Here is a 21,374-nt window from a genome sequence, read left to right as displayed (position 1 = left end):
TACATATGCATACCTATACTATACTGTATATGCAAACAGTATGCGAGAGATGTCGTTCGTATAGCCGTGAGCGTGAATGTGATGGAGGTTGGATGGTCGACACGGTTGGAGGGGGCCGCAATGCGAAAGTAGATAGTGAAGAATGCACGCGGCGTGTGTAGAACACGCGGTCAAATTTCAGTTACTACGTGTTAATTTTTCGAATAAAAATATAAAAAAGAGTGTTGAATTGTGCTTGTCTTGTGCCCATTACTGTAGGAAGAAAGAGAGAAGCGTGGATTTAATTTTTGAGCAGTAGTCTACCTTATTTATCAATGTAAGTTACATTTTTGTGTGCAAACATAACCTACAACTGACAGTATGGACGTGTGCAAAGCACGTCGAATAGTTAGATTTTGTTATGTATTTATAAACATTTATCATTAAAATTTATGTTCATTTGAAAATTTGCTGAAATTTGTTATTAGTCATTATTTTGCTATGAGTTATCAAGTTTAAAAAAGTATACATTGAGTTCACATTGCACCATATTGTGCTGTAGATTTTATTGATTTTATTGATAGTTTATATCTGTAATCATATAAGTAATACACCTATCTACAGCATATATAGTTTAAATAACATATTAACTATTATTTACTTTTTCTATGACAGATGTCTATCGTATCATCTCGAGTCAGCAGTGTTTCATCAATCCTGAAAGGGTCTGGTGTGAGATCTGCGTTAGTCAACTCACAAAAGAGAATATGCTTCAAATTACCTAGAAATTTAAAGACAGTACTTTTAAATTATGAAAATGGATGCGATCGTCAAGCTTATCAAGATATGGTTTGCATCCTTCGAGATTCAAATGTTAAGGTACGTTTAGAGTGTTCCTGTTATTTTTTTTTATATATATGCCTTGTAATTATTATTCATAAAACTTAAAAACAACATTTTTTTTTTAACCAAAAGTTATTTAATATTGGTTTTATGTATTATTTGATTAATTAAGTAGAACATTAGAATGTTAATTTAAAATTTTGGGTTTACAAATCATCTTGACATTTTTATGCTTTTGTATTGTTGGCAGGATTATGAATTATTAGAGCTTCTTAATGATCTTCAAGAATGCATGTCAATGCTTGGACCGCTTCACAAGCTTTTTATTGAAGTCTTACTCAATATAAATTGGACTGATAGATCTTCTGAAATAATAGCTTCTTATAAAAAATTTGTGGAAGATTTGACATGTATGCACATTTACCATTTGAAGCTGGTGATTGACAAACTTATTTTCCAATTTAGATTAGGTAAGTTTTGAAATGACTAAGGAATAGACTGAGCCTTGTACTTGAAATCAATACATATTTTCGTATTTTTCTAGTTGGTGAAGGTGCTACTCCATGGACAAATGGAAAATGTCCAGAAAATTATAAAAACAAAATCAGTCATATACATGATACACTGAGAAAATTTCTAAAAATTATACCAATGTAAGTGCTTGCACTGTAAAGTGATTAAAGTAATCTTAAAATATAAAAATAACTAATGATTAAACGAATTTCAGGTCGAGTGATGTTCTTGTTCAAAGCCTCACATCACTTTATCCACATGTATCGGAAGGAATCGTACCAACACAGCAATATCTATTTTCTCTAATTCAAATTCTAGATTATGCCCCGCAGTTGAGAAAAGACATACTGTGTTTGATTATAAACAGGTATATACTCTTCTCAATAATCATTGCTTAATTATATTTGAATTGATACAGTTTTCAAGGAATAATTTTTTGCTCTACAGATTGGTGGCCTTAGATGTTAGTGTTCCTCCTTCTGAAATTCAAAATTGTGAGGATGATGAGGATATGGAAGAAGATGAGAATGAGGCAATATTCAAATTGGATGACACAAATATTGAAAATAATAGTAAGAAATCTCATAGTACAGAAATGAAACATCCAGGTGCACAAATGTTAGACGTGTGCATGGAGCAGGTACTTGCATATGTGTACAACTGCTGCCACGTCGAAGGACAATTACAAATTGATTCATTAAGAATCATTTACAATGACTTACTATACACATTCGAAAGAATAATTTTAACAACACATGCAAGCCATCATGTTCAGTTTATCATGTTCTACCTTTGTAGCTTCAAATTGACGGTAGCCGAAACATTTATTAGGTGGTTGTGGCAGAAAGTGTCGAATCCAAATGTAGCTCCTATAATCAGACAGTCAGCTGTATCCTATATTGCTAGTTTATTAGCAAGAGCAACATATATCACAGTTGGGTAGGTAGAAAGGCTGATATTGCCAATTTATTAATAGAATCAGTCACCTGTTTGTATGATAATTCTGACAATGTATTTGCTAACTTTGTATTAAAATAACTTTCAGCTTGCTTCAAAGTGTCCTGTTGGAAATGTCAACATGGATCCACAGTTACATCAGTTCACAAGATAGTTTGGAATGTGCCAATAGTGACGTCAGAGTGCACACAGTTTTTTATTCAGTGTGTCAAGCTATGTTTTATTTATTGGCTTTTAGGCATAAGGATATAATAGATGGAAAGAAACGTAAGTTTATTACAGAGAACTTTGGAACAAATTTTGTTTATTTTTTAATTACGAAAAAATCATATATTGTACGTTCTTTTCAGATTTGCTGTTTTTACAAGGACTTAACCTTACCAAAATCGTCACATGTAGGCTAAACCCGTTAAAAGTCTGTCAGCCTGCAGTTGTACAAAATTTTGCCGCAGTCACAAGAAATTACCAACTAGCTTATTGCTACACAGTCATCGAGCGGAATTCACGCAGCAATCTACCGGTACTACAGACTACCAATCGCTTCATAAATTGGTTAGACACGTTCTTCCCTTTTGACCCGTATTTGTTAGTATTAAGTGGACAACGAATAACACCACTGTATAATAACAGTCAGTGCACAATGCCCAACACGACAGACTCCTACGTTTCTAGGAGTAGTAAATCGGAATGCGACGAAGACGACTTCATGGACGAAAGTTTTACGTCTCAGAGTCTAGACTCGCAAAATCACTTTGACAAATTTTCGTATAGCACGTCACCGGGTTTCATATACACGTGATTCGTATGGTATTTAGGGTTTTCGTAATAAATAGTTAAAATATTGGTTAATCGTCTATTGCCATGTATTGTTTTTCTATTTACATGAGGCAATATTTAAACACTCATGGGTTTGCTCAAAACCATTTTCGACTCGTTAGCTAGTACAAGACTTAAAGACTATATAAATTTATATATATAACAAGAACAAATATTCAAACTTATTTACAGATTGATTTACGTTATTGCTATAATCGATTAGAGATGTTAATGCAATGTTACGCAATTGACAGCATTGTTGTTTTCATATTATATTATTAATCATAATCAAAACTTTATTTATGTACATAAATAAGGCGTATAAAAAATTGAATGAACCTAATCTAAGTTGACAATTGCCATAAAGAAATACTGCCTGGTGAAGTATGCACATACTTTCGTTGCAGATTCGTTTTGAATATGCAAATTCGTTTTTCAAACGTTCGACAACGTTGAGGTAATGAATTTTATTTATTCGCAATGAATCAAAGTACGAAAAGCGGCTCATCTTGCTGTTTGACAAGAATCGCGAGAGCTTCTTCTAAGTTCTCTGGCAAGTGGTCCAGCAGCATGCGAGGCATCACAGACAGTTCCATAAAATCTTCTGGATGCGCCCATCGCATCTCGAATTTTTTGTCTTTATTTTTTTTCCTGTAATAAGCGAATCGTTATCGATTAAGGCATTCGATGTACTGTTAAATTGTAAATACGATGTCCACTATATTAGATTGTATCGATTATCGAACCTTTTCTTCTCCTTCGATGCCGGTTTACATCGAGCAATGTGCAGTATCCGACCCGCTGTATAAAGTCTGACTTTTGAGTACCTTCTTCTTGTAACGTCTCTTTCTAAAATTGTTTCCTAAAATTTTGTTTGAAAATAATGTTACTTCTGATAGACTTATTTTGTATTAAGTTCGAGTATATTATCTATCGAATGACTATAATACGACGAGCGTAAAATAGTTTGTACCGATAAGTTCAAACTAATAAGGTATATCGATATAAAATTTAAATTCGTAATTTGGCCACAAATATAATGTTTATTAGTATTTATATTCATTTCATCATTATTATTAGTAGTAGGTCAGCGTGATTTTTATTCAATCAAGAAATAATTCATGCGATTTTGAGAAAAAGTTAGGTAGAATTCGTCATCATCACCATTCAAATTAGGCAATAAATTGAGGATACATCAATTATTTGCGTTAAAAACTCTTTAACGTTATATTTGTCAACGTTGATATAGATCTTATATCGTATATATTTAATCTAAATTTTGAATTGTGTAAGCAAATAGAATAAGATTTCTTACTGTCGGTCGCATCGATGGCGTTTCGGACAAGAGAGGTAATTGTCCTGGTATGGAGTTTATTGTATTACCATTTCTCCATGTCCTATTTAGATCTCTATCAGGAACTCCAAACAGTATGTAACCAAAACCATTAAGAACTACCCTGTACTGCAATTGAAAAATAAATTTATCTTACCTATATATAATAAAAAAAAACGTTTGCGTTTTACTTATGAATTTTGACATTGATTTACCTTTGGAAGTCTGCAGGCTTGAAGCGTAATCAATAACGAAGTCCTAAAGTTTTCCATACTGTCAACGCTAAGTCTCATAACTAAATCATCGCCCAGTCCAATAGATAACACAAATTCTTCAGTCACTCGAGCAGCGTCTCTGCTCAGCAATCCAGCTATACAGAAGTAGAATCATTTTAGCACAAAAATTTCTTCCAATGTATAATGTGATGACGCGAAATACGATAACTTTTGAAAAAATTCTAGCACATACCAGGTGTCGCGAACGCGTAAACCCTGAGATGAGGATAACGAGGACGGATCAATGTACCTAATAATACAGCGAGTCCAGCACCTAAACTGTGTCCTGGAAGCGTGATATGAAATTGAGTTAATTGGTAACGCAAAATGTAATCCTTTAAACGTCAATTTTTTTTCTGAGCTATATACCTGTTAGTGTGAGGTCATAATGAGGATACATTTTGAATGCGTTTTCAAGCACCTTATACTGATCAAGCTGCTTGAGAAGTACTTTAGCTCCAATGATCATTCCTCTGTGCGCCTGAAAAGTAAAATTAATATGTTAATATGATAAAATCGGTTGTGTAATGAATATAATTATGAGTGTGTTAATGTACCATGCTTCCAGGAGGAAGACCCTCTGGCTCAAAGGAGTCGGAAGCTGCCGCAATGTCCGTAATGAGATCCCTGAGGGACAAAGAGCCCCTTATGACTATGACGATGCTCGAGGTTTTGTGATCGGCCAATACAACGAACGGTATCTGCAAAAGACAGAAATTTCGTTATTAACGCACATAACAACCACTTAATCGGCATGAACCGTTTGAATGGAACTGTTCAAACAAAAAGTAATTCTCGATTGGTGTTTACAGTTACAAAGCGCATACATAAGTTTTGATATGCCTCTATGCTTACCTCGCACAAATGATTCCTGAAGGACGCAAAAAGTATGTCGTCCTCCGAAAGCTTGGAAAGAGTTTTCACGCCCGACAGACTGCACAGACAGCAATTGTCGTCGAGAACAACGTTCCGTTTCCTCCTGCACAGGCGTAAACCCGTTATTATGAATTCTCTCTCATAAAAAACGCTAAATTCTATAACTTTGTTATTAAAAAAATCTCAATCGGTGCTACATGTCAAGCTAACAGATTTTTTTCTCGAACAGCGCGCCAATTTAAGCGCATAATGCGGATCGTTAAAGGTTTTTTTATCCGTGCATACGTACCGCATACAGGCGCAGCACGTCATCTCGCGCACGAGGCGAAAGCAGCCGGTGCAGGCGTGCCTGTAGATGACGAAGAGCCAGCCGTAGGAGGAGATAGCCAGCTGGAGGTAGTGATGGGCCCACTCGAGCGACATCCAGTCTGGCGCCCCCGCGAATATGCTGACGCCATCTTCGTGCACACGCGAAATTGGAAATCGGTGAAATTAGTTACTTCTCTTAGGTAAGCTTCGCCGTGGCGGGCTTTCTCGCGCGCTAATGTGTTTATGATAATTTGCTTGCCCGGCATTTAAGACGTGGCGATATTTTTTCTTTTCAGAATCGAAATACATAATAATACGCGGGACTTTTTTATTTGGCTTGGGCGCGATAACAATACGCGCGAGAGCTTTTGTTGCGAAACTTTTTTCTCGCTTATATATTTGAATTTCATGCAATTTAGTGCAATAACATATGATTATGTAATTGGGATGTTTTGTATAGTTTAGAAGAAACATACCAGTGGTGTATTTCGGTCGCTCGAGGATGTTCAGTCTCCTCAACTCGAGCGTCTCGCGCTTTTGCCTGACCCTCAGCAGGACGCATCCTGCCATCACGTCCGACGGTACCAGGTCTGTTCCGCGAAAAAGAGCACTCAGCAGTCCTGGAATGTGAAGAAACGATGATCATCAGCCTTATTCAAAGTTCATTGTGAAAAATCGCATCTCGATGAACGATCGTTATTGGCTGAACGATGTAATAGCCAAGGCGAAATAGCATTTGTCAATTCATCAAATGGTTCGTAGGAAATGCTAATGAAGGCAACGACGATCCCGAGCAGAATATAAGCTGACCGCAGTTTGACCCATTTATTCGTTCGAAACCGATCGGAGAAGACACATAATTGGATAGCGGTCTGACAGTCGTCGCGAGTGGAACAAAAGAAGTAAAGTCCTTAACTGTTCGTTTAAGCCTAACGTCACGTCAATGTCTCAATGTCCCGCGCGCGACAATTACCAGGAAACACACGCGCGATCGCGATATCTATTATATCGAAAGAGTTCGAAGCCCTCGGTATACACGCGATCCCGTCAGCTCGGCCTCACCCGCATGTACCTATGTCTCACCAGCAACATGTTGAAAAGTCTCGCTGGCGCTCTCGTCGCGCCTCATCCACCAGAAGAACTTGAAGCGCCTGAGCCAGATCCTGGAGATCTTGCCGTGCTCGACCGAGTCCTCGAGTTCCTTGTCCTCGAGGCCGAGCGAGCCTAGCGGATCGAAGATCAAGGCCAGGCCGAAGATCGTCAGGCCGATGAGCACCCAGTCGAATATCACCAGAGCTTCCACCACCCCAGTCGTGTAGTGCTCGCTGCTGCACTCGACCGCCTCGCTGAACAGCCATATCGTGCCCAGGATGTTCCAGACTACTTCCGCTGGGATCAGCAGGACTCTGTGGGGATCGATCGGTATGGCTTAAAATCGTATATGATTGCGCGTATTTCTCAACTTCCTGCTGTGCATGATGAATGTTTAAATATAGGCAACGCGTTTCCTACGTTTACAGGAAGGAAGGTGCTTGGAATCTGTATACTTATGACTTCAAATGTGTGCATGTATAGGTAAACTGTACTGCCGACACTCGTCGGTGTATTTTTTAACACGGATTATCGTTGACTTTTTCAAACAAAAATATCTCGAGCATGAATCACACGCTGATGATAGCGGCATTTGTCGGCTAAAACGAAACTTAATAAGTGCCAAAAATAAAGCGCATTTATTGTACTATCGCGAACAAATATTTTTCGCCCAGACATCCGCTACGCATCGAAGGTCAATTTAAAGTTTTTTGTCAAGCAATCTGCGGTATTACGTGGCCGGACCTTTTTTCCGGGTCGATAGAGAGACAAAAAACATCATCGTTGTTTACTTACTTGACGGTGAGCAGAGGCTGGACGTAACGCCGCGCGTAAGTGTCAGCTATCGAGCCTCGCGCGCTGTGATTCACTATGAATATTATGAGGATCGTCACGATCCCGAGTATGGCCATTTCGCCTATGAGAAAAACTCTCACGAGATCTCCGCCCGATCGGCATTTCCACGTCTCGCCGTAGTACCTCAGGCAGGCTATTCCTATCAGCACGAACCTGTCGACACACAAGCGTCATCATTAACTTATATGTATACACACGATCTTTGTGTGTATCGTCTCTTTTTTTCCACGACTCTTGAGTAATTCGATATTCGCGGAAAAGCAAATGTCGTGTCGCGGATGTCACGGATTTTGATTAGATTTCATCTTTGCAAAAAAGTCTGTGTACGAGAATCGTGCGACTGATGAGTTCGAATTTTTCGACGCGATCGTTTGATGAGAAATTAGCTCGTTATTGCAAATAACTTTTTTTGTAAACTTACCATACAACCCTTATGAATATTTCAAAGAGACCAGGGTAAACGAGATCATCTGTGGCCGCGAGCCATTTCCTTCCGAAAAGTTTCAAGGCCGGCATTTTTCTGTAAAAGACGAAAATATTCCTATGAATTTACTCATTTAAATGCAACAAAGTTAAAATATATTACTTTGGGATAATTTGCTAAAACTGACTCATTGATCATGTTTGTTGATTAACATTCTGTGAAGAAATGTGTGTTATTTCATACGAATGTGACGAGTTGTTATGTAAACCGTGGCTTCACTGCGTGGAAGAAAAATTCAATCTCGAAAAAAATGAAAAGTACAGTTAGGAAAATTGTAGATTTCTATGTAAATAGTAATGATGCCGCACAAATAGCTGCAGCAAAGAGATATAGCATTTGCAAGTCACTGTACGAAAATTATCCGATCCTCGTACGCAGATAACACTGATAATTATCGCGCTGTTTAATAATTTAATGTTTTTTTCTTATTGACCAGAGTTTTGATACATAGTTGAATATTTTTTTCTTTTTAGGAAAATAAACGATGTTCAAATATTAGATCTCTACGTGCGTTCTTTTTGAGTACATTTATTTTAAAATTCGTATCTGCTCTTCGCGGCTACGAATTTAGTTCGGGGAATCCCATCCTATTGTGTAACATTAAATTCAACAGGAATTGGCAGAAAAGGAAACATTTAATGGCCAGCTGCTTCGAATTCCAGTGAATTTGCAAAAAGTCTACGTAGACAAGTCTAATACCGCATTTTAAGAATTAAAAGGTGAATTCAGTGACTCTCAAAATAAAACTGACATGCGCGTATCACGAGAAGATTATGCTATCTCAAATTCGATAAATTCGTATACTTTTTGACAAACTTTGCAGTAATTTATTAGATGCTTATGATTAAGTTTATCAAATGACTTAAAAATAGATAAAGCGTAAATATTGTAGCTCCGGTATTTCCACACAAAAATGAATATCTTTAACGGCAATTTTCGCAATGTACCCGCGAATATTCAATTTGAGACAGACGCTCACCTATTAAATGTATAAAAGCAGAGTTGCTTAATGCCGATTGCGCAGAGCGACACTGGGAAACTTATTGGACTCTGATGACTTTCTGCACTTCCCTGCGCAATGTGCATTGGGCAATTTATTTCGCGATTTCTTAATGCGGAGCTTTGTTAAACATTAACAGATCGTGTTCACCATGGAAATTAAATCATACTGACTCAACACTGCACCAGAGACAAACTTCGTTCATTTTTTCGCGATAAACCTTTCTCGTCAGCACTACTCCAAAACTATCCTTAGATTTGTAATGACATAAGAAGAACAATACTGAACCAACGATTAGATATTGCCAATTATAAACACAAGCACCGAGAATACGCTGTGGAGAAGCAACTTTTAATTCAGTTGATGGATATTTTTAATCAAGAAGCGCAATCAACAAGGAGCATTCTCATAAAAAAAAATATTCATATCATACACATATATACAACACACCGATATGATGTCCGTCCACAACAAGCGAGCGTTTATTCACATACAAACGTCGACGCGAGCATCGAGTCAAGTCGGCGCCGCGCGCGAAATGAAGAGCAAAAAAAGCGAAAGTTCATTTTAAAACAGGAAATCTGAAAAGTCAAAAAGCACGTTCCGAGTCGTTCTTGAAGAGCGCTAAAGTAAGTAGTAACAGTGAGACTCGATCGTGATCGAGCTCGCGCTCAGGCACGCGACGCCGTGTAACGGCTTTCTCCGGTTTCATGTGAATCTTCCTCCCGGAAACGCTCTCGCTCCAGTAAATCCGATGTGCCGTTCATTTTTTTTCATTAATTTCAGTTCGTTTGACGGCCGTACACAGCCGAGCGGAAGAACCGCCTCGAGCTGACTCGCACGCACAGCATATATATAATATACGTGTGCGTTCGCTCTTTTGTCATGCCAGTATCTATTTGTCAATCACAACTATGATGACTATGCGTTGTAACGACAAAATTTGTTTTTGTTAATAACATCAACCCAAAAAAGTAGCTCGCAAAAGCGAGAAATTTCTCTCTCGCGGATGCTTAAGTGCATCTGCAAGACGTTACCCAATATTCGAAGGAGAAATGTTGCGTCGGCAAGGTCGCGCGTGAAAATCGGCCGAAAACTGAAACTCGATGACGCGGCGGCCCAAGAATCGCTGGATCTTTTCGCGGTAAAAGTACTCGTTCGGTCACTTTTTCGTTCTCGCGCTCTCCGTCTCGCGGTGTTCCTTTTGCCAAACTCGCCTCTTGAAATTTGCCCTACATTTTACGAATTCGCGATGCATAACGTAATACACATAATAATTGGCGTGTGTACCTGTATGTGCGGGAACCTCCGACGGCGTCGCGCATTTAAATTTAACGTATACGAAAAAACTTTCCCACAAAATTCTCTATTGTTCGAACGCTCTTTTTTTGCATTGTTGTGCAAAGTGTTTGATTATTTAGTATACAGCCCCTCGTGAATGCATACATCAATCATTCAAGAGTTGGGCAAAATTCAATCACTATAAATAATTTTCATAATTTTCATCTGAAACAATATGCGAGGGTCTGTAGTAAAGGTATAAAATTCGCAAGAATAAGTCAGGACCTCGTGTATAAATAAATCAGAAAATCCCGACGTGATTCCCCAACTGGATTTTACGATCTCTAAACATCAGGCTCTTTCGTCTCTCGCCTGGTAATTCTCGACGGCTATACGAACGACCGGCGATCGTTTCGTCATTTCCGTTAGCTCGCACCTTCCTCTCGATGCTCGTCGGCCGTCGGGAGGTAAACGCACGCCGGCGCAACTTGGACACGATAGACGCGACGAGGCACGAAGTTATGCGTTTTTTCCCATAAACTCAGCCGCCTAGAGTAGCTTTCGTAAGAAGCCGTAATTTACGACGGACATACTTGTACATACGCGTGTGTACTCGGTACACGTGGCCGTGGCTCGCCTTCGTGTGAATGACTTTAAGCGCCTTGGCTGTAAGAGAATCGGTTGTAAGTCAGATTGTCTTTTGTCCTTTTTCGGAAAAAGTATAAGTTTTTTATTATTATGCATATTATCGTTATAACGTGGTTTAGAAAATTATGTGCTAGTTTAGGCAAAAAAAAAACAGTTGTATTCGCACTTTTAAAAAAGTGCTTGTAAAGACTCGGACGGTCAATACGATACGTATTTCATCTTTGCAGATGTTATTATTTGTGCCCACGTAAAAGTGATAACGATTCCAAAGTTAAATAATGTCATATACCAAAATGGTAACACAAGTATGAGTTGTGTACAAGCTTCTAACTCAAGTCGTAGAATACATTCAATGTTATAATTTTCTCGATACACACAACGCTTGTTAATTACTAGAAAAACTTTCACCGGCACTAATGAGTGAAAAAATTCAGTTTTTCCTTACACTTGCGCTCATAGTTTTAAATCGTCAACGCAAATTATCCTGGATAAAAAGAAGCAGAAGTACGCTCATTAGCATATACGGATGATTCAACGCAGCGAATGTCCCGAGCGAATTACAAAAAAAAACATCCTTAACCGCGTGTATTCCACGAATATTACAAAATCAACCAGATAAATAAAGGATCCTAGATATCAGGAAAACTCGCGCAACTTATACAGAACTGAACCTACGTAGATTTATACTGTATGCGGGAAGCAGAGATGAGCCCTCGTCATCGTCATCGCCTGCATCCGGTTGTATAAACAGCTGCACGTTCACAGCTTATATCTTAAGATTCGTTTTAGCACCTTAATTGACGTGTGCGTCTTCGTCCCGGGAATCCCGTCGACCGCAAGTCAAGGAAACCTTTCAGGTTGTCTGCTCTCGTCTACCTACGCAAAGATTCGCTGCACGAGTTGTATATCTGTATAGGTGGAATGTATACAGGTGTATAATATGTATGTGTGCAAATCCACGGCCGACTGAAAGCAACTCAGTACCGAGAAGTTAAAGTTTTTTCAAAGGCACACCTACCAGACCACTTTACTGAAGTTCGTTGGACACTATCGTGAAGTGGGAAAACCCCCTCGTGCGCACGCACTGCCTTGTCGCTGGCCGAACTTTTCTTTTATAAACTTTGTACATTAATCAAAAATGGAGTTTACTGACCGGTTTGTATCTCAATATATTCAAGCGCGAAAAACACTTTTCAACAGCGAAACTAAAAAGTAGAAGACAAAATCATGGGTCTTTCAGAGAAAAATTGTATAGCAATTGATAAGAAATCGTCAAAAATCGAGAAAAATTCTTCTTCTATTATTTATAATATTTATTCATTATTCAACGACTTTTTCAAAATTGAATAGTAAAACTCTCTTTTTGAGCGGTATACAGGTACTCATGGAAAAACTTAAGCGATGCGGGGTTTACCCAAAGAACAAAAAAGTGGTCTGGTATAAGGCGTGCCCTCGAAAATGATACAGACTTCTAGGTACACCAAGTTGCTTTCAGTTGGCCGTGGATTTATACGTGCACGCACATGCGACTACCAATGTCAATGACGTAAAGCTATACCTATGAACAAAAAAGTATTTATTTTATATACAACTCGCGAGTTCAAAAGTTTTCCTAACACCCTTCAAGCCTTATGTATGTACGATAGTTTACTATATATAGGATTCAGCTGTTTATTTAATGTCGAAAAGTTTACTAAAATGGTGAGTAGATCCTTTCTGAATAATCATGTAGCCCAACAAAAATTCTCTACCGCTACAAGTCGTTGCAACTTTAATTTTTGAAAAATTTATCGGATCAAATTGTTTTCTTTTGCGAGAATAATCATATATTCAATATTCTACTACCTGTACCATGGAAACAGTAATAAATAATTTTCATAAAACTATAATTTTTTTAAATCAATATACATACAACATTGAACAATGTCAAATTTCTTTCAACGATACAGCAGCGTTAAAATAAAATACCTAAAGACTCTTGGAGCATATTGCCACTCTAAAAGCTTTGCCAATCACATCTTTTTTCAACAAGCACACTTCTACTATTTTGCAAAGATAAAAGAGATGACAGGCTATATGCATATTCAGCGCACTTCTTTTCTGCTTACAACCATGCGGTCATATTATAATATACTCACAATATCCTACAAATTCATTCACCTTCAATTCATCGTCAGCTAAACCCGAACGTCGCCGATGGAATTCATCAACGTATACATACATCACATTCCGTACACCTATCAGCTGAATCGAATCGATCTAGATGTGATGTAAACGTTAACACGCGCACCAGCCGATTGGCGGCATTTGTCTCTCGTCGCGATAATCCCGAGATTCCACCTACGCTCGGCTCTCCGCCGCATCTCAGTAGGCGTTGCAACGCTCTCGTGTAGACTGACCGCACCGCGTGTCATGAAGAAAGTATATACAGTCCTAATCGCGCGCGCGCGAACGAGCGGGTGACTGCCGATGATGTATTATTCACGAGGCCGTATAGAGCGTTCACGTGACGCTTTCGATTTTCCTTTCTTCGCGGAGACGCATCAGCCGGCAACAGGCGGCGCTATTATTGCCCGAGAACTACCTAACGTGAGAATCGATTATTTAATCGTCGAGCGTTGAGCCGCTTCGCTATATGATCTGCCTGTATGTGTACAGCTATAATAGCGCGATCGATTTGATTAACGACTTGTCGAGTTTTGCGGCAATTGATACGACGAGGAGCTATACTTATTGGTTGATCGAAGAGTAACGTCCTGGCTCTCTAAACCCTCTTGGCTCATTGTTATTACAATGAGTGATTACGGACGGTCCTTGGGTTCGATCGGATAACTAATTCGATGAATTGATAATTTATGAAAGACAATATGTTGATCTTTGACGGTTTTTACAATGCAATCGATGCAACATATAGATTTTTGCGATAGTCTTCGCGTGTCCGACCGACACATCCTTTCCTACTGAACGTGGAGCGATACTTTGGGCAATAAATGATGCTTTCTAGATATATTGACAATATTTTTGTTTGTTAATTGTTTTCGAATTTCAAGATATCGATAACAAAAGTTATCTCAGTGCTGCTCATCGCTCATCGGAAATATCATTCAACAACATAATATTAGATAATATATATATATATATATATATATATATATATATATATATACTTATTAATTTTGCTTTTGATGAAACATTGATCTTATATCTTTTAGGACTTTGAACATATTTAAAAATCAGAAAAGCAAGCGCGTCGTCATTGTAAACTTATTAAAATCTTAACAACGATGAATCAACAGATGTTGCGAAAATCATCTGAAAGTGTACCAACAAATTAAAATTCCTGCATATAAACTATAATCACAACTTCGTTAAGACCGCTGCAATTAAGAAAAACTCGAATAATAAACTACTCGCGCCAGCAGCTAGTAGATAGGCAAATACGTGAAAACAGCCCACTTACGCAGAGGAGAGCTAGCCGGCACATGAAAAATTAGACTAACAAGATTTTAATTAAATTATATCAGCTCCCTCCATCGTTCTCGCACACTTCGCTTTTACATACGCTCTCCACAGCAACTTGCGGCGGAACATTCAAGATTTCTCGGAATAAAAGCCGCACACGTTGTCTTATCATCGTCGATCTCCCGCAAGCGCCGCGGTATGCTCAAAGACTTATGGGAGAGTTTCTGAATGAGCGTAGGTAGCTATATATACATACGTATACATAGCGGGGAAGAAACTCGCAAGATTCGCGCATTGTGCGCGATATGTCCGATATGACGCGGGGACAGCGATATTATTGCGCGCGCCGGCGACGGCTCATCAGAGAAAGTATCCGCCGGTCGAGCTTGAGTGAAAGTTACGCGCGCGTGCGTGCTTGTGGGTATATGCGCGCATTGATATAACAGCGCCGATTATTTCATCTGTCGCGAGGGAGAGACGCGCGACGCGAAATAAGCCGCGTGAGAGACAAGAAAGTGTGTTAGGACGCGATTCTAAACGCGGCTATGGTGATGCACTCTGTGCTCGAACGATTTTTTAGGACATCATTCTTAAAATAAGGTAAAAGTTCTGAGAATAGACGGAGGTGTGCCGCAGCCGCTCTCCGATGTGCGAATTGGGAATCGAGGCGAAGAACGCGCGGATTTTGTAACTGTATATTTTAGAGAAGAAGTATGCGGGCGTTACTTAACGGCATTAGATAATGCGGTCTTATGTCTCGGTGACGTTGAAGAAAGTGTTTATATTTACGAATTTTGAATAAAATTTTTGCAGCTCTAGGATCATTTATTACGGATGTAGTGCCACACACGGTTTATTCGGAATTTCGGGAATGCTCTTATGTGCGAGATAAGAGTATAGCTTAAATCGGGAGAAAACTGTCAACGATTTCCGGAAACTCTCTGGAAAGTCATTGTCTTCGCCGGTAAGCCGAAAATCGATGATGCGAATGAATTATTCGTCGACGCTTGTTTAAAAAGAGATTTTACATTAATGGCGTTTTGTCGCATAAGCTCACCGGAATCGTCGACTTTATACGCCGTAAAAATCTTAAATACCTCCTCGAGGAAATGCAGCGCGATAAAACTGGTTTTAATTATTACACGCATTAATCGAAAGCGATTTTCTTCGTATAGGAAAATTATTTAACGAATACACAATATAGTACGGATATGTTTGGCAACATCGATTTACAAGAGGGTACAGCTGCGCATACTTCATTGTTGAATGTATAATAATATAAGTTTAGTTATCGGAATATAGTAAACCAATGGCAAATTAAAAGTTACGTCCGCATTCGCCAATCAGTTTACATTTCACCTGCGTTATAACGTAACCAGCGCAGAGCGCAACTGTTCCGGCGAAAAACCGGTTTCAGAAATAGATATTCGAACCACAAATAAAAATCCACAATGCGCCCGGATAAGCTGCGTATATTCGCGCTCGGATTATATCGTAGCTCCGTACGAAGACTAGCACAGTTCAAATTTTCAAACGAAAACTAGCACAACTCACGATTTGACGCGAAGAATAGCACAGTTCAGAAATGCGGTCAAGAGTAGCACAACTCACGACTTTATATTACTTAAAATGGGTTATTTTGTTGGTTAAGTTCATGAAAACCTTGGACAAAGACAGACAAACCTCAAAGTTTGAAAAGGTTTTGGAAACTTTAGAAGGTTTTTAAAAAAAGTGAATAGTTTAAAAAAATATTCGTAAAAAATTATTGCATCTGGGAAAATAATTTTAAATTCGGTAAAAAGTTGTAAATTGTGAATATTTAAAAACGTTCATTAGGGACAGTTTCGCAAAAATTGAGAAATTTTTATAGAAATTCGTTGTTTAAGTTGTGAGAAAGTTTGAGTTGTGCTAGTCTTTGCAGGAAATTTTGAGTTGTGCTAGTTTAGCGTGCGTGAAATGAGTTGTGCTAATGACGGAAAATTTGAACAGTGCTACTGTTCGTAGGGAGCGACGATTATGAGCTCGAATCAAACTTATTTCATAAAAACCGAGTAAAAAATTCCAGCTTTTTATGGATGGCTGGTTATCAGCCAAAGCCGCCGAGACATCAAGATTTTTTCATCCGAACAAAACGCAATACACAAACGACTGTGAGCAAACCATCTCATCAGTGGCGAGAAAGGTTTGCGGGATTTTTTCCTTCGTAGCGAGCAATAATTACGAGTCGTCGCATTCGTCTCGATGGACTCGCGTTATTCTCGCGGTTTCGCAAGCACTGCAATATATGCTAAGAAATCGGAACGAAAAATCGATGTTCGAAAAGTTCTGGACACGCGATGAAGCGTAATTGTTTTGTCAGTTAAGGAATTTCGATTGACGCGAGTTAGCCCGGAACCGACGACGCGAGCATTTTTTGGCGGTCAACGCTCGACCCACTGTTTAATGTAAACGCGCGTGTGGCTCGATGTCGTGGAGTTGGCCCAATTACTTCGCAGCGACGAGGCTGATATAAAATGTAACCGCGTGACTTTTCTTTTTCGTCTAAACTTTCGTCTATATACCATACGTGGTTTGGATTTTTTTTCGTTTTAATGACGATGAGTCATCGAGATGAACGAAGCTCTGTATAATATGGATGTAACTGTATACTTTTTTACAACGTTTTTTCGATTTTTAGATATAAATGGAGATCGTGATTCTAAAACATACATTTTTTTCGACAGTGCAACAGTGTTTCTGGTCATCTGAAAAAATTATGGAATTTTTCAATCGAGCAAAAGTCGTATTATATCTATATGTTATTCTTTTAACAATCACGTTATAGATCGGTAGGTATAGTAACGTTTGTACGGAAACTGGAAAGTTTTAACTAGCGTTTAGCCAGAGAAATCGTCGGATAGGTTCTTTTTCGTTTCTATTATGAAATTGAATTCGTTATAGTAGCGGTCACGGAAGACGAAAAAAACCACATTAGTACTAAATTCAACCTGTAAATAGGTCTCATTTTCAGTGGTGAAGTATAACTTTTGCAAACTTTACTTTAATTTAACAAAACATTTCTGGATCTCGCAGTGTTATTTTCTTCTAGAAACAACGCTGTTTTAATATTGTTATATTAAATAATTGTACATGATCAAGGGCTATATACTACTCGCAGCTTTATTCAATTATTCACTCCGTACTATACATATAGAAAAAACAATGTTTAATAATTTAAGGACTTTAATAAACTATTGCACTTGCATCACTACTACGCTGCTAGCGTCAAACTAAACCAAACGGTATAATAACAAAATGACCCTCTCTACATCCTCGTAAACCCGCGCAATGCTTTATCGGTCTTAAAAATTGATCGCTTGGGATTTCGCAAACGAGGCACAGCAAAGCAAAGCAAAGTAAAATCCGCGCGGCCCGCACTTAATGACAGAGCGCCGCGTTCGCCTTATTTCTTTCTCGTCGCGGTCTTTACAGACTACATTTCTTCAAATGCACTTGTCGCGCTGCATTTAGCCATACTCTATAATCCACTCCAGCGTTGTACAAAGGCGACGAAAAATTTATCCCAGCTGTAACAACGTTCAACCGCGCGCGCATTAAAAGGAAGCTCCGCATCGATTCTTCGATTAAATGTACAGGATGAAGGCGGAAAAAAGCCGCACAGACGAGACGCGCGTAAAAATGCTAATCCGCTGGAAATTAATTTTCCGTTCGTCGACGACGACTTTTTTCCCCGAGCATAAATGCGCGAGGCCATTAAAATCGTCTGCGTATGCATCATCACGGCGACGAGCACACGCGTGCACTACACGTGGGCTCTTATTCTTATTCCAAGCGACTCCTGCGAGTGGGATATTTTGTGGCGATTGAGGATTCACTTCTGCGGTAGATCTATCTTGGATTCCTTGAGAGTGGAAAGAACAGTGTGTTTCCTTGTTCTGGCTCATATACCTCTTCCTCTTTCGGCGCTTTAAAATGGGAGAGGTGAAAGATTACGCCTGCGACGAAAACGCGTGTGTACTTCCGCGTGATGAAAAAGCAAGGAGCCCGAGAGGGGAAGAATGAACGAAACAAGAGAAGCCACTGTATCGAGGGACACAGACATGACTTCTTAAACTTCTCGCTGTGTGCCGAAAATAAAGAATCAAATCAATCGTGCAGGAGGCTCTTTGGGTTTTTGAAGAACAGAACAAATAAGTTATACGTGCTTTTATTTCCGGCTATTTTACAAACCATCCCATAAACCGATATTTTCAAAAGCCCACTAGGCGTATTTACAATCAGAACATTCTCGCACGAGCAGATAGAGTACGGGTCCGGCAAGACACACGTTCGTTAAGAACAATTACAAACGTCTTCTCGCTTATCGCTTGCCCGACGCGCGACGAGGGAACTAGAGCACTGTGTCAAAAGAACATCAGCGCAGCGCTACAGTCCTGCATCAGCTGCAATTCGCGGTTACACGCCGAGCGGCCAATTTCCTCATTATAACATCGCGTTCGCGCGAAATCGTTTCGCCGGAATCGGCCTACATAAAGCCTGCGCCGAATCACCGAGAGAAAGCCAACAGCTCGGACAGCTCGCGCCGCTGTACGCTATACTCTCTCATAATATAATTCGCCTCCGTAATAATCTCACCTGGCACCACTGCATACACTCATTGCACACTATACTGTTATACCGTACACTCACCTGTCTTGTAATGGAGCTCCTCCAGGGACGCGCCGCCGCGAGAGAAAGAGCTGCGAACGTACGCGATCGAGAGAGACAAAGAGGACGTACTGCCCGGCGTCCTTCTTCAGCAGGCCTGTAAGTGTCTATTTCCTCGGCGATATTCGTTGTCTCGCTGATGATGCTGTCCGGTCGCCGGCCTGGCCGATCGACCGCGACGACTCGCTGCTGCTTCCTTGAAGGCGCTCCCGGGCGCGCGGAGCCCCTCCTGCATCGCTTGCTCGCCCCGGCAACAGCTGCCTGTGTACGTGTCCTGCGGTGTGTTTGTACGGTTAATTGCTGTTTAACGATATCTTTAAGTGTTTTTATCGATTTGCTTTTTCTCGCTATGTACGATTTAAGTGCCGGTGTCACGATCGCGCGTAAGTATTGGTCGAGGCATTAGACGGTGAGGTTGCGTATTACAAATGTAACGTATGAAAAATTACGGCGATGACACATATGATAATTAAAATTACCTTTTGATAGGCGTATAATCGAAGTAAATCATGCGTAACATAGCAAGGTGTTCGGAGGAGTCAGGTTGATTATTCTGTGGGTTAATAGTGTAATTTTGACTGCCGCGGTACAGCCTGTATATTGAGCATGGACGCGATGAATAATCCAAAAAAATTTATCTAATTATTTATAATTAAAAGATGAAACTTTTACGCAGAACTTGATTCATGTCAATTATTTAAACTTAAATTTTGCATTAACTAACAATTTACTAATTAATTGGATCGGCAAATGAAATATGCGAGAAATAACTAAAACAAGTTCAAAATAATTTGCAGAAATAGTACGTTTCTTCTTGAAATAAAGTGTTTGTATGAGAAGAACTAATCGTGTCGATTTACAGTTACACATCACACAGGCATGTTCCGAGTCACTGACCGAAACGTAAAAGAGCATTCGGTAACACTGGTAAAGTGAGGATGCAAATGGTGATGGAAGTATCCCTAGTGGCACATCATCCCAAAAACTATTTGCAATTTCTAAGAATAATTAAAAAGCGCATTCGAAATATATACTTATTTATACTGCAGTAAACGAGTAGGATGAAAATATAAAGGCCGTAGAGTCAAAGTCGCATACTTTCCTTACACCGTTACAAATCAGAGGCAAACAACGCTCGACCTCGCGGCCGGCAAGCTTTCATAAAAAAATCGGCAAGTCGCCCACCAAGTCCAAGAGCGATAATGCGCGTTACGAAACTACCAAACAAACAGCAATGCACCAGAGTAAAGTAAACGTACGCTTTGCCTGGTTGTAAAGTCGTCCTCAAAAGCTTGCCTCCTGATGCTCCTCTCTCGTGTCTTTCTCCTCTCTCTTCTGCAGCTTCTGCTGCGAAATCCGTGAATTGGCCGGCTCCTCACTGCGAATAGGCAACTGTACGACGACACCCGCACAAACTTGAACAACCGAATAACAAGCCTCGAATAATCGCAGCACACAATACTTGCAATGCAAAAAACTCGGCGAAAAGAGAGACTCGCGCGGCGGCAGTGTCTCCGCGCGGTAATATAAGTACAAGAACGCGAGACGACGACGACTCGTTCACCTTCGCTCGGCGGCCACACACGCGCCCGCACACACGTACGTGCAGCACTCGAGTGCAGCGGCAGCGGCAGCTACTCGCGGCGGGGACCTCCTGCTCGAGCGGGACTCCGAGCTGCGACTGGGACTTTCCCCTCGTGCTACTTGTCGATAGGCCGAACTCGCGTGGTTGCTCCATCGCTCGCTTCCATACACTCGCGGAGAGCTGGACGGCCTCGCGAGAAAGGGGAGAGACGGGCCTCGCGAGAGATCGAGACTCGGACTCGCTCTCTGCCGTCTGTCTGTGTTTTTCGCGCTTGCTTATATCGCGGATTTTTGCGAATGCGAAGGGATTATTACATACTGGAGGTTGACTTTTCAAACGATGCTGATGCGTAATTATAG

The 21,374-nt window shown here is 39.9% G+C and overlaps 2 protein-coding genes across 6 annotated transcripts; one reads left to right on the top strand and one right to left on the bottom strand.

Moving 5' to 3' along the window:
• Positions 1-45: 45 nt before the first annotated feature.
• LOC100118089 (RNA polymerase I-specific transcription initiation factor RRN3) lies at positions 46-4,618 on the top strand. Its single transcript, XM_001602103.6, has 8 exons — positions 46-316; positions 655-858; positions 1,073-1,292; positions 1,367-1,475; positions 1,550-1,702; positions 1,783-2,274; positions 2,381-2,559; positions 2,643-4,618. Exons 2-8 carry the CDS (start codon positions 655-657, stop codon positions 3,089-3,091), a joined length of 1,806 nt encoding a protein of 601 aa, XP_001602153.1. The 5' UTR covers positions 46-316; the 3' UTR covers positions 3,092-4,618.
• LOC100118049 (sn1-specific diacylglycerol lipase beta) lies at positions 3,138-21,108 on the bottom strand. 5 transcript variants are annotated; one of them, XM_008211386.4, is made up of 15 exons: positions 20,690-21,108; positions 19,413-19,704; positions 8,270-8,368; positions 7,789-8,001; positions 6,985-7,307; positions 6,378-6,521; positions 5,882-6,050; positions 5,572-5,695; positions 5,274-5,417; positions 5,086-5,197; positions 4,910-5,002; positions 4,657-4,811; positions 4,424-4,570; positions 3,855-3,970; positions 3,138-3,759 (listed from the first exon to the last, which is right to left on the bottom strand). In XM_008211386.4, the coding sequence occupies exons 3-15, from the start codon at positions 8,362-8,364 to the stop codon at positions 3,594-3,596; spliced, it is 2,001 nt and encodes a 666-aa protein (XP_008209608.1). In that variant the 5' UTR covers positions 8,365-8,368; positions 19,413-19,704; positions 20,690-21,108; the 3' UTR covers positions 3,138-3,593. The 5 variants fall into 5 exon arrangements, with proteins under 5 accessions (XP_008209608.1, XP_016838435.1, XP_016838434.1 ...); XM_016982946.3 differs by lacking the exons at positions 19,413-19,704; positions 20,690-21,108 and adding an exon at positions 13,400-13,662; XM_016982945.3 differs by lacking the exons at positions 19,413-19,704; positions 20,690-21,108 and adding an exon at positions 13,422-13,662.
• Positions 21,109-21,374: the final 266 nt, after the last annotated feature.

Source organism: Nasonia vitripennis, chromosome 2 (assembly GCF_009193385.2).
Source record: "Nasonia vitripennis strain AsymCx chromosome 2, Nvit_psr_1.1, whole genome shotgun sequence".
NCBI lineage: Eukaryota > Metazoa > Arthropoda > Insecta > Hymenoptera > Pteromalidae > Nasonia > Nasonia vitripennis.
Note: the sequence above shows the minus strand (reverse complement) of the source record. Positions and strands in the feature narration are given on the sequence as shown.